The 14405-nt window shown below is 40.0% G+C and overlaps 1 protein-coding gene across 9 annotated transcripts in view; it reads left to right on the forward strand.

Moving 5' to 3' along the window:
- The window catches only part of AKAP6 (A-kinase anchoring protein 6), a 1180609-nt gene that overhangs the window by 1102553 nt on the left and 63651 nt on the right, over positions 1–14405 (forward strand). For 8 of the 9 annotated variants that reach the window (XM_029598925.1, XM_029598924.1, XM_029598922.1 and 5 more), the window contains one exon: positions 7713–11096. In XM_029598925.1, coding sequence (XP_029454785.1) covers positions 7713–11096 — 3384 coding nt within the window. The remainder of the gene's footprint in view (positions 1–7712; positions 11097–14405) is intronic. The other variant, XM_029598929.1, reaches the window with a different exon arrangement.

Consider the following 14405-nt stretch of genomic DNA (forward strand, 5'->3'; position numbering starts at 1 on the left):
AGTGGGGCCGAGCATTTGGAGCTCGGGTGGGAGGAGGAAGGGGGGAAGTGATAGGGCCAGTAGGGCCCGCATCCTTTTTTTTTTAAACCTGCATCTTGGCACTTAACCACTTATATTCTTTTGAATATAGGTTGGCTGAGGCTAAAGTTATCTCAGGAGCATCTTGAGTGAGCCAAATAAATTATTTGGCTCACTCTAAATATCAAACAGGCCTATACAGTAAAGCGCGGCCGCGGTTACCCTGTTTCTAACCCGCTTTGTACCCACAATTTGGCCGCGTAAGTCTTCACTCTTCGTTTTTACCAATCTTTACCGCTTCTTTAAATTGACGCATATCCTATGTAAACGATCGGATTAGCTATTCCCTCCCATACAGTAACGTGCGGCCCGATTATCGCCTTTTTAACCAACTGTTTTGCCGCGTCTTTAACCCGCTAATTTACTGCCTACCCTGACCCTGGCGTTAGAGGGATGAGACAGCAATAGGCAGGCTCCGGTCAAATAAGTGGGTGGGTTGGAGCAAGCGAGTAACATGGTGTGGCCTGGTTCTCCTACGCTCGGGCATCGGGGATTGCCAGTCCTCTCTCCCCCCTCCCGAAGCAAGGAGCAATAGTCTGTTAAACTAAATCAATGAAAACTAGAGACTTATCATTTAACATTCTACTTTAAATATAATGAAATTTGTCCATATGTTTGGTGGATTTTGTTTGTTTTTAACAAGTAAAAAGGAATTGCTATAAATTGCCCTGTAATTTGGTCATGACTGAACTCCAGTTCTGCATAAATGTCTTTAGCATGTTGTGGTAAGGTTAGGGGAGAACAAGAATTATTTGTATTCAGGCATGCAAGGCAGTAAGTGATGCTGCTGCTCATCATTACTAGAAAAGTGGATGAAATTGTTTAGTTAAAACACTGAAAATCTGGAGTTGAAGAACAGTTATTTTGATGTAGTATATTAATCTCTTTTAAAACATGACATTTAAATTTAGACAACAGTGGAAGTTGGCGTAGAAGAATTGCACTAATGATGCATAGAGCTATCTACTTCTGCTGGCAGCTCTTTCAGTCTCTCAGCTGACACTTCTTTTTTTATCCAGCTAGCTAATTTCCCCTCTTTTGTATGGAGTAGCTAGAACTGGAACTGTTTTCTCACTGCTGCTTACCCAGCGAGCCTCCTTATTGTTTTCCATTTAATTATCTTCTTCAGCTTCACCTCCTCAAGTGAAGGGAACGAGACTAGGCCGCCCCACAGCTAACATGAAAGCTGGTATTTCATAGATGCATTGTGCAAAATGCAACGTCTGATTAAGCAACATAACGAATTGGTTCCTAAGCTTTACAGAACTGCAATTTACCCAGTGGGTACTTCAGTAATGTGGGAAGACAGCTATTAAAATATGTATATATTTTTTCTTTAAAAAGAGAATGACAGATTATTCATTTATTTAAACAATAAGATAAAAGTGATTGTGTTTTTGAGATTCAGTATTATAACCTGTAAGGATCAGATGTACTAAGCATTGTTTGTGTAGACATAGAATGGGGGGGGGGGGTTTCTTTCAGTACATTGGGTCCTAAAGGGAAGTGTTTTTCTTATAACCTTTGAGCAATAGGGTAACTTGCATTCTGCTGGTGGTGAGGAAGAGAGAAAACTTGAACCCTAAACTCGAGGCTACCCCCACCTCCCTAAAAATATGTTACAAAGCAGAATATAAATCAAATAAATAAAGAATAAAAGAATAAAAACTGGTTGCTAAAGTGTCTTCAGCATCTTGTTAGTACCATAAAAGCTACACAAAATTTATAGCATGGAAAAAGTGATACAACCAGTTAAGACTGTGGGTATAGTTACTCATTCTAGTTGAATTATCTTTTCAGACAAAAGCAGTATATTAATAATCAGCCATCCCAGATTATTATAGAGAGACCTTCACAAGGACTTAGGGGGTCATTTTCCAAGGTTTTATCGCGGGAGATAATACCGCAAATCGCGCTAACAGCCGTTAACGTGATATGCGTAATTTTATATTCAGGGGCGGAGTTGGGGCGGAGCATATGTAAAACGGGAAGACAGTTAACGTGTGCCGCGAAACAGCCGCAGCGTTAGCGCGGCTCCTATCGCGGCTCTCTCTCTCTCTCTCCCCCCCCCCCCCCCCGAGAATTGTCGTGGACCGCGATAACCCTTTACTGGGCAATTAACATTGCCCAAACCTCTTCTTGGAGTGAGCGTCCTCACTCCGACGGCCAGCAAATCTTCACTAGAGACCACTGTTCTTTCCGTACGTCTCATGTTGAATGCGAAAGTGGCCCCCGACGCTCATACCTAATCCCCACCCCGAGTTAGTAGGTGGCCCTCCCATAGGGTGCACGCGATGTTTCCCCGCTGCACGAAAGAAGCCTCATTTGCATTGGAAACGCCCCCTAATGCGTTACCAATGCGATATTGGAAAATGAGGCCCTTAGTGACCCAAAATGGCATGCTTTGTTATAACTGTAGAATGTGATAAAATTTCATTGGTCAATAAGATGTCTTCTTTATCTTGTTCACTACATTATCATAAGAGTGTCTTACCTGCAAGCTGTTGAAATCGGTAAAACTTGATGGTGAAAAAAATGAAATCTACCTATTAATTGTAATTTTGTTTTTCCCTGGTACATTTATAAAGTTGATTGAAACTAGTTTATCTTCATAAGAATGGTGTTGCTTGCCTATGGAAGTCAGAACAGCTTGTATTTATGCAATGGTACTTGCAGCAAAAGAACATGAATGCGATCTTGTGTCCTACAAAATTCCATTGACACGTACATTTCTCCTGTTGTGTTTGGCAGTCTATGGGCTACTCCCATGAACCGCTCCATTCACATCCCCTGGCTGGACCAATCCCTCTGCTCCCCAACATGGCAAAATGCCGCCAGCTAGCCATGTGGCAGGACATCACTTCTTGACACAGCGAGACACCGCAAGCAGGATGTTGTTGACAGCAACGCGCTGTACATCCCCTTAGGCGCGTGCACGCACTACTTCCTGGCACTTAAAGGGACCACGGTGGGAAAGTCCCCGCAGCCCCTAGAGATAACAACATCGGCACTGCCCTATATAAGGGCAGCTCCCCAGAAGCAACTTGCCTCAGCAACGGGTCCAGCTACAAAGCGTAGTGTGTGTTGCTTCCCAAGCCTCTTCCAGTCTTCATCTTCACCTGCCCCAGTCCTCACCTACCAGACCTACTCTTGTCTTGCCTGTCTACCTCAGCCCTATCCTTGTCTCTTCTTTTCCCATGGACAGATAACTGCCTAGATTTTGGATGTCTGACCATTGTCTGCCTCTGACCCTTGCCTAGACCTCAACATGTCTACGCGGCACCTGCCTACACCCTTTGCTTGGCCTCAGACCATGTCTCCAGTTATCCCAGGGGAACTTCGGCTGGTATAGGTGAAGGTCCCATTTGGTCTTTGCTTTTCCTGGGTCCACAATCTAACAACGAGAACCTAAAGGGCCAATCTTGCCTCAGCCCAAGATTCCACGGATTGAACACTTCCCCATGTCTAATTGAATGATTGGGCAAAATGTAGATGTCCCTTTTAACAATTCTGTTTAAATCAAGTATGGTAGGAGATGTTGTCTTGATGTTAGAAATAAAACTAGTACTCATTTTCTTTCATGCAAATTTTTCTGGCCAGATTGTATTTTTATGCTTACGTGAATATATACATATCAAATTTTAGTGTAAATCAACAAGGAGTTTGCTTTTAAGGCTACATTATTAATTAGTGTTTTGACATTGTCAGCATAGACAATATTTGAAATAAAAATGTGCTATTTGATTAGGCTGATTGATTTTTCCAAGAGCTCTGGATTTTAACATTCATTAGCCAATCATTAATGCTTCCTTTATCAGCAAGCAAAGAATAAACAGAAATAATTTTACAAATGTATCAGAGTGAATAGACCCTATGCCTATGTAAGGGTTACAAATGCCAACATATTTGATTAGTCAGTACAACATTGAAATATGAATAACATATCACTGATTTATATTGTGATTCATTTACACTACAGAATTTAGTTGGGATCTTCATTTTCATTTTTTATTTTATTTTTCCTGGGAATTTACCAGCATTACAAGAACAAAAATAATATTTACAGGCAGCCCCTATATATATGCATGCAGTGGGAGCTCCCTCAAATTCTACTTTAGGCCTAGATTCATCAAAATGTGATAAATTTTGCATGAATAACACCTGTGATAAGGAAAAGGGGCATGGCTATGATAATTTTAGAGTTACCACACTGTGTGGTAGTACCCTGGTAGAGAGTGCATCAAGCTAGGGCTCATTCAAAATAACATCATTTCTTTACTGATGTGTACTGTGCTGTTCGTACATCTCACTGTGTATGTTAAACTTGCCCCAAACCCTAGACCACCACCAAAACCTCACCTCGAGTTACTAGCTGGCCCTCCCATAGTGGTATAAATAGTTGACTACTATGAGACCCTCTCTCTCTCACACACACACACACATTCTGTTTTGGACATATTGACAGCTTAACATCAGGAAAACAGGTGTAGTTATTTCCGGTGTTAAAACTGTGTATTACACTATCATGTGCTGCGTTAATGCCCCTCATTTTCATAGTACCCACCCCAAATCCTCCCCTATGAATAAATTTTCTAAATTTGCATTTCGCATCACACATGCATTATAGTGATATCACGGGTATTAGTGTCCTAACATCCGCGGTAAAGGCCTAACACATTTTGATGAATGACCTTGTTAGTTTGGTATCCACTGAGATATTTCTTATTAAATATGGGGACACAAAAGGGGAATTGTTTTTTCAGGTTGACGATCACAGCTCTGATAAGCATGCCTGTTTGAGTACACACGTACCCTGTCCCCAGCAGCTGCAGAGTCCGGCTTAGAAGATCCAGGGGCAACCACTTTCAGCCCCAACAACCACTCGAAGCCAAGGCTTCTGGACAGCGCAGCCTGTGCAAAGGTTGCTGGATCCACTGGAGGTGCCACTTGATAATGTGCTTCAGTCACATTATCAAGTGGCACCTCTTTGCTTGACAATGTGGGAGAAGTGCATTTGCATAAAGAGATGTCTGCGTGCATGTTCCAGGAGCTTGATGAGGAGTTGGTGCAGTCTGCAGGGAATCGATCAATGAAGGTGACAGCATGCATTTCTAGAGAGGGAACCTTGCTTGTTCTTCTGAGATTTTGGATATTACTGCAAGACTAAAGGTTAGACCTCCTTTGAATAGGCATCCACTAGTCACAGTGGACAGTCTTTGGGATTGAAAAAACTGTTTTCTCTTTGGTGGTTCTTAATGTGAATATTCTTATGAAGTTTCAATCTCAGGAAGACTGAGTGGCTTTTTCTGAAAACAGGCTGACTGTACTGGAGACTTCAGATGGGCAAGTTAAAGAAGTTCAAGGGAATATAATTAAAGACTTAACTGCTACATCTCAAAGAATAGAAAATTTGGAAAATTCTGCTAGGCCCTTGAATTTATGTATACTGAACTTTCCTTTGATAAGTTTCTTTTCCACTCTTAAGCTTTTTAAAGTTTATTTGAGGGAAATTGTAGATTCCTGAATCTACTTTTCTTTCAATTAGCAATGTTTTTTACCTCCCAATTTCAAGGAAGGCTATAGAGAGCAAAGACTCTGATAAAGGACCAGCGGAGGAACTTCCTACTGAAAGCTTTGATATATTTGGACTTCTAGAGAAGTGAGAGAAGGATATTTCTTCAAAAACAACCATATTAGTGTCATTTGCTTTTCCTCATGATCGTAATATTGTTTTCCTTTATTTTTATCATCATGAAACAATGTATAAAGGATAGAAACTTTTGGGCAGATTTTCAAAGGCTACGCGCATAACCTGAGCGGCCTCGGAGGGAACAGGCAGCGCGCGCAGGGCTCGGCATGCGCAAGGTACACAAATGTGCACCCCCTTGCGCGCGTCGACTCCGGATTTTAAAAGATACGCGCGGCTACGCGCGTATCAATTGAAATCCGGCGTACTTTTGTTTGCGCCTGGTGCGCGAGCAAAAGTACGCACTCGCGCTTTTTTTTTTAAATGTACCCCATTGGGTCTTTCCAGATCATGCAAGGGCTACACAAGTGTGAAGGAAAACATTTCTGGCGATATGACCTGAGATTTTGGCCTTGGGGCGCTACCTGTAACATCTGCCATCCTTCCAAAAGTATAGAGTATAGAGTTCTGAAAAATATATTTTTTTGTATTCTTCACAACCAAGAGTGCTAATAGATTCTAGGTGGAGTACTCCAATGTAGACTGCTTTCTGGTCTTCTGTGTCATATTATATAATGAGCAGTGGTGTCTTTACAGAAAAATTGCTTTTGTCTTTTGTCTTTTTTATTTTTAGTTCTTAGACATGTAGTCTTAGGATTTTTTTCCTTTGGTTTCTCCCCATATGTAGTCGACTTGTTGAGATAATACAGTATGTGAATTTTTGTTGTTTTGCTAGATGGGTTATTATATCTGATTGTATAAACACTGCTCTAGGGTCTTCTCAAATGTGAGTTCAATTAGAACCCAAGAACATTGTGGATCCTTTTAACAATCAGATCTGTAATATTCCATGGCATGACACTGCATGAATTCATAATGGAGGCAATCCAGCTATTTTGAAATATCTAAACTTTGACAATACTGATGCTCCAGAATGAGACGGTAACAAAATCCATGGTCTTTCAGACAAAAGTATTACCATATTTTTCAATAATTTATTAAATAGAAAAAAATCATTAAAAGTTTCACTTCCTTTCTGATTTTCATCTCATTTTTTAAAGAAATATTTGACAGTATTCAATGTGATGTATCTAGATTGTAAATACAACATGAGCAGCTGGAGATTAACCTCAAAGAAGGATGTAGCTAATATAAAATATACATACCTTTTATTCCTAATAAATGTCAACATATCAAAGATATATTTGGACATAAAAGAAAGAAGATTTAAGAACAGGACAAAAGGAGAGAAAAATAAAGTCAGAAACAGGCAAGTTAATATTTTAAGGAGCAAAATAAGGCTAGATGTGCTAACATTTTCCCATTCACTCAAAAAAGTACCTAGCAGTACTGCTACTGTTTTGAAGTAAAGATCAATGAGGAAATAGTACATAGGATACACACTGGAGGTCACTCTATTCTCTCTTCCACTGGGAATTAAATTATTAATATATTATGATTTTCTATATTGTGCAACATATGGGTATTTTGTTTTTAGCTCTTCTGCTGTTTATCTGCTTCTCAAATACTCTTTCCAATGTTTTCTCCTTGTTCTAATTTGGTTTTTATACCTGGTTTTAATCTTTACCTAGAACATTGATATAGTTTGTTTCTCACTAAGGAAACTATTGTATTACTGTAGAAGCACCAAGTCAGATGTGAAACTGTATGAAATTATTTTCAAACCCGAGTACCAGTTGCAAAATTTGGTGTTAAAGGGAATTGCCAAAAAATGATCCAACATAGAACAGATAATTTGTTTTAATGAGAGCTCTTTAATTGGACTGTATAATGTATTCATTTTTATATAATGTTATCAAATCACTAATTTATATTGTAGAGGGAATTAGAACTAACTTCAATTTCATTATTGCATATCTAAATGAACTGTGGCAAATTTGTATGTTTGTTTTTAATTTTTTTAACTTTGTATGTGTTTTGTTTGCAGGAGACCATACACATTATTGATCTTGATTTGATGAACCTGAATGGTACTAATGAAGATGCTCTAGAATGGGATGAAACTGATATAAGCCATAAGCTGATTTGCATAAATGAAGATTCAAATAACCTTGAACAAGAACAAAAATTTGAAGTACCAGTAACGGCATCAGATTTAGAAGGATATGTGAGAGACAACCAGAATGAAAAAGAATATGTTGTTAATCATGCAAGCTCTTCTTGCTTTTCCAATGTAACAACTCCTAATTGTCCACTAGTTTACCAGATATACAATCTCCACAATGTAGAGTTGTATGAAAGAAACCATGTGCCCTTCCTCCACAAAACTTCAAAGCCATCCAAATTAATGTCACCTAACTATCTTCAGAAGAACCTAAGCAAAGACTCATCATTTTCATCAACAAAGTCATTACTAGACATAGTAAGTGGAAATTCTTCATTTCGACCATATAATGATATGTACTGTGGAGAATTAAGCAGGATTTCAGGGAGTGAAAGTGGTATAGTCAGTGAAGGTGACACAGAGACTACAACCAATTCTGAGAGCTTGTTAGCAGACATGGGCGGAGCTCACTGTCAACTGGTTGATACAAAGCCTTTGGACTTCCAGATGGCCGAAATAGTGAATGTTTTGAAACAAAAAATGGAAGATAAACAGATTATTTTTCCAGGTAGCTGCCAACCTATAACATCTGCACATTGGACAAATGAAAAAGATAGAGATTTCAAGCTAAATCCTAAATACACTTCTAAATGTTTAGAAAAAGAAATGCAGGAGAAACATGATGTGTTCACATTCTATGATTACTCATATCTCCAAGGTTCCAGACACAATTGGCCCATTTTAGTAAAACGTGTACAAGCTGAAAATCTCATAGAAAATGGTCATGTAGAGGAAGATACTTCTGCTCCAGGTTTTTGTTTTGATGGAATGCATTGTAGGACAAAGGATCTTGAATCACAGCGCTATGAATCTATTTTGCCAATTTCCTCAGGAAAAGTAGATGTCAATTCCTTAAGTGCAATGGATAGTGTCAAAATATTAATGAGTGAACAGACTGAAAGCCGATTTCCATGCTTATCTCATGGTTCCTCACTAGATTCGCTTTCTACTGCAGGTGATTTATTTGGATCAAATATTTCTAAACCCAGAGATGGTCTTCAACGAAGCACTTCTTTGGAGAGTTGGTTGGTTTCCTGCAAAAGTAATGAAGATCTTTTTAGTCGGCACAGTTCAGGAGATATAAGTATAAGCAGTGATTCCGTTGGTGAGCTAAGCAAAAGAACATTAGACCTTTTAAAACGCTTAGAAGATATTGAGAGCCCTTCAGAGCAAAAGATAAAAAATAGCATCTCAGACATGACACTCCAGAGCACGTCCCAGAAAATGTCTTTAATTGGTCAGCATTCATTGGATCTAGCTTTTTCAATGAATGAAGATTCAGCAGCTTCACTCACAGAATTGAGCAGTAGTGATGAACTCTCTCTCTGTTCAGAAGACATTGTGCTGCATATAAACAAAATTCCAGATTCAAATGCATCCTTCCAGAAGCATCTCAACCAGGCAGTGGCTGATGAAAGTGATGTCAATGTCAGTATGATTGTTAATGTCTCATGTACCTCTGCTTGCACAGATGATGAAGATGACAGTGATTTGCTCTCAAGTTCTACTCTTACTTTAACGGAAGAAGAACTCTGTATCAAAGATGAAGATGATGATTCTAGTATTGCTACTGATGATGACATTTATGAAGAAAGCAATTTTCTTTCAGGAATTGATTATATAAAAAATGAACTTCATACTTGGAGCCGGCCAAAGTTTTTGCTACTCAGGGAAAAGAAAAAATGTAATCTTAGTGACAGCATATGTTGTGAAAAAGAGGATAGTGCCAATATGATATTGACTGCCACAGATATATTAAGTGCTGAGTCAGCTTTAAGCAGCTCATCATGTAGGTTTGCAGAAGGTAATGGTAATAGCAGAAATGTATCAGATGGTAGTGGACTGAATGCAAAAAGTCAGACTCAGAAGAATAGTTTTCAGATCGATAAGGATCAGTTAGTGGATGATATGGAAAATGGCAATGTTGAAGGTACTGATGTGAGATCAAAGGGGGGATTCATTAAATATTCAGTACTTGAAGGTCTTGGTACAGTCATTGAAAGTATCCCTGAAAGAGGATGTTCTGCCTGTGCACTTCTTACAGACAGCCCAGATAAAATTGATCCAGGTTCTCAGGTATGCTGTCTATCTAAACCTTTTTCAAAAGACTATCAAAATGACTTGGGGTCCAGTAGTCATCAAAACAAAAGCACATGTTCTTTTCCTATTACTAATTCCTGCTCTGTTTCTGTCTTAAAGGACAAGGATAAAGATATGCAGAATACTCCCTGCCTTGCCTCTGAGTGTGAGGATCAACATAATGATACAAATGTTCATGAAAAGTCTAGACGCTGCTGTTCACGTTTTATTGAAACCAACACAGAAGCTCTTGCTTCTGCTAGTGGTGTTTCATGTTGCAGATGTGAATCTATGCCATCTGACAAACAAATCATTGAAGAATGTTCAGTTCACAATTTTGTGATGGAGATTATTGACATGGCATCAATGGCCTTAAAGAACAAATCCCAGTCTGAGAGTGAGGTGGTCAGTCCCACCTCACTAACACAAATCAAGGAGAAAGTGTTAGAACATTCTCACCGACCCATACAACTAAGAAAGGGAGATTTTTACTCATATCTTTCTCTCTCTTCCCATGATAGTGACTGTGGAGAGGTTGCTAGCTACACAGAAGATAAAAGCAGTACTCCAGTGCCAAAGGACTTTCCTGAGATCAGCCTGGATGGGAAGGATGATATAGAGTACATTTTTGAAGCTTGTACAGAGGAAGAACTTCCTGAGGAGCAGTCATGTCTCCCTAGTTATGTTACTGAAGGTTCAATGGGTTCAGATAACCTGGTTTCATTGGATGAATCTAAAGCTCTCGTTTCTTTGCAGCTTGATAAAATGGACATTCAGGTGCCCAGTTCTGTCAACCAAAAAGTAACAAACGTGAAAGATGATTCAGCAACAGTAAATACCTGTAACAAGGGCTCTTATATGAACACTGTATGGTGTATCCCTATGGAAAACAAGAGGGATGATGCCTTTGGAAATGAAAAGCCTAAATCAAGTATTGTCACATCTACAAAGGCTTCAATGCTAAACCTGAGTTTAAAATCATCTAACATAAAAGGAAAAAATATATTGCATCATAACACTAAAACTCTTACTTGTGAAGAAAACCTTCAACCTTTTCATAAAAAGACCAATAAATCTCTGATGGTAGAAGGCAACCCTTCTCAATTGTGTCAAGCTTCACATACAAAGGTAAGAGAGAGAGAGTATGTGTATGTGTGTCAAAAGGTATGACAAGGGGCGGAGCATATGTAAAACAAGAAACAGCTGCTGTGTTAGTGTGGCTAATAGCTACAACCCTTTCATTTGTGTTACAGAGAGAGAGAGAGAGAGAGAGAGAGAGAGAGAGAGAGAGAGAGAGAGAGAGAGAGAGAGAGAGAGAGAGAGAGAGAGAGAGAGAGAGAGAGAGAGCACCTTGTTATAGATCCTACTCCCTAGACAGGTATTTGTATCCTTATGAGAGGCCCACCTAGTAACTCGAGGTGGGGATTAGGTATTAGTGTAGGGGGTTGGGGGCCACTTTCACATTCAACATGAGACGTACAAACAGAACAGTGGTCTCTTGTGAAGATTTGATGGCCTTCGGAGTGGGGAAACTCACTCCAAGATGAGATTTGGGCAATGTTCCCTCCACCTAGCTTGATGGACACTCTACCTCGGCAACAACAAGCTAGGTTGGTAGGTGCACTGCGATGATTCTTTGGGTGTTTTATCGCGCACCGGGGAAATATATTCGCGAATGGCGAAAACATCGCGGCACGCAAAGTTTTCCTGCTGCACGAAAAAAGCCTCATTTGCATGGAAAACGCCCCGTAATGCGTTACCAATGCGATATTGGTAAATGAGGCCCATAGATAGCTAATACTGATTCCATTCATCATTACCCTTCAATAGGATCTTAAACTTAGATAATCAACCCTAGTGAACTTTCAAAGGGGCTGATTTAGGTGCTTAACTCCCAAAGTTAGACAAAACCCTTTGAAAATTGACCTCTTGTTAACTATGTTACTATTGACCTGGGTAAAATGGACTGGCTGAAAACTGAAAGTGGCTAAAAGTATGCACAGGTTCCATAGTAAGCATAGTAAGCATAGTAAGCATAATTTTATCCATAATTTAACAGATGTTACTGTGGGTGTGTTTAGTAAAACTAGGCTCCTAAATTTAGGAACCTAAAAAGTGGGCAGCAACAGAGATGGAGTTAGTTTTAAGTTCCTAATATTTTTCCCTTATCCTGATTTTCAGCACTAGGCATTTAATAGGTCCCTAAATCTAGGAAAGCAAATTTCAGGATGTTAAGATTTGAGTTTCTTAAATGTATGTGACTTTTCAACTGCAAATTTAAGTACCTAACAGAGTCATTCATCAAAATGCATTAGGGCCCTAATGCACGATAAAAGGCTCTAACCAGCATTATAGAAGCAAGAATGATGGCAGAAAAGGACCAAATGGTCCATCCAGTCTCTCAGCAAGCTTATGGTAGTAACGGCTGGCCATACAAGCTACCTTTTAAAATTATCAGTATCCCAGACTGTCAAAGTCAGGGCCTTTGTTGGTTGCTGTTTGAGTCCAATTCCCCATTACCTCTTGCCATTGAAGCAGAGAGCAATGGTGGAGTTGCATTAACAGCATTAAGGCTTATTGTTTAAGGATAGTAATCACCGTATCAGCCAGTTATTCCCATGCTTATTTGTTTTCCCAGACTGTGCAATTCAATGTTCTAGTTGGTTGCTGTCTGAATCTAATTCCCCTTTTCCTCTTTTCCTCCTGCCGTTGAAGCAGAGAGCAATGATGGAGTTGCATCAACAGCATAAAGGCCTATTGGTTATGGGAAGTAACCACCACACCAGCAATTTACCCCCATGCACTCTTTTCTTCATTCCCATCTTCTAGCTTTAAGGGATCCACAGTGTTTATCCCATGCCCCTTTGAAATCTTTTACTGTTTTTGTCTTCACCACCTCCTCTGGAAGGGCATTCCAGGCATCCACCAACCTTTCCGTGAAGAAATATTTCCTGACATTGGTTCTGAGTTGTCCTCCCTGTAGTTTCATTTCATGACCCCTAATTCTGCTGATTTCTTTCCAATGGAAAAGGTTTGTCGATGATTATGTATCATTCAAACCTTCCAGGTATCTGAAGGTTTGTATCATTTCTCATCTGCACCTCCTCTCCTCCAGGGTATACATATTTAGGACCTTCAACCTGTCCTCATAGGTCATTTGATGGAGACCCACCACCATTTCGGTCGCCCTTCTCTGGACCATCTCCATCCTGTCTCTGTCCCTTTTGAGATACAGTCTCCAGAACTGAATACAGTACTCCAGGTGAGGCTCACCAAGGACCTGTACAAGGGGTTTATCACCTCCTCTTTCTTACTGGTTACTCCTCTCTCACTGCAGCCCAGCATTCTTCTGGCTTTTGCTATCGCCTTGTCACATTGCTTCGCCATCTTCAGATCGTTAGACACTATCACCCGAAGGTCTCTCTTGTTCCGTGCACAACAGCCCTTCACCCCCCAACACATACAGCTCATTTGGATAACCACACCCCAGATGCATGACTCTGCACTTCTTAGCATTGAATCCCAGCTGCCATATCTTCACCCACCGTTCAAGCTTCCTTAAATCACGTCTCATTCTCTCTACTCCTTTTGGCATGTTCCCTCTGTTGCAAATCTTAGCATCATCCACAAATAGACAAACTTTTCCTTCTATCCCTTTCGCAGTGTCACTCACAAAGATATTGAACAGAGCCAGACCCAACACTGATCCCTGTGGCACTCCAGTTAACACTGTTTTCTCTTCAGAGCAGGTTCCATTTACCATCTCACGCTGTCTTCTATCCATCAACCAGTTAGTAATCTACGCCACCACCTTGGCTTTCACTCCCAAGCTTCTCATTTTATTTACGAGACTTCTATGTGGAACCATATCTAAAGCTTTACTAAAATCCTAGTAAATCACATCAAGCGCTCTTCCCTTATCCAATTCTCTAGTCACCCAATCAAAAATATCAATCAGATTCATCTGCCAGGACCTTCCCCTGGTAAATCCATGCTGTCCCAGATTGAGTAACCTACTGGATTGTAGATAGTTCGCTATCCAAATCTTGTTCTTATGTCTGTTGTTATGCGTTCTTCGAGTTCCTTGCAATCCTTATTATGTATGCTATGTTCAATGTATTCATTTTTGTTTGCTGTAATTTCCAATTCCAACTTTGGTTCTCTGTAAACCGAAACGATATGTAACTGTACATGATCTTCGGTATATAAAAACCTTTAATTAAATAAATAAATAAATTTCCTTTCCTTCAGCAGAGTCTCTTTTCCCACCACCGAGGTGAGGCTAACCAACCTGTAGTTTCCAGCCTCCTCTCTCCTCTCACTCTTGTGAAGCAGGGTCACCATTTCTCTTCTCCAGTCACTCAGCACCACTCCTGTTTCCAAGGATCTATTAAACAGGTCACACAGCGGACCCGCCAGCAAATCTCTGAGCTCCCT

The sequence above is a fragment of the Rhinatrema bivittatum genome, chromosome 4 (assembly GCF_901001135.1).
Source record: "Rhinatrema bivittatum chromosome 4, aRhiBiv1.1, whole genome shotgun sequence".
NCBI classification, from domain to species: Eukaryota; Metazoa; Chordata; class Amphibia; order Gymnophiona; family Rhinatrematidae; genus Rhinatrema; species Rhinatrema bivittatum.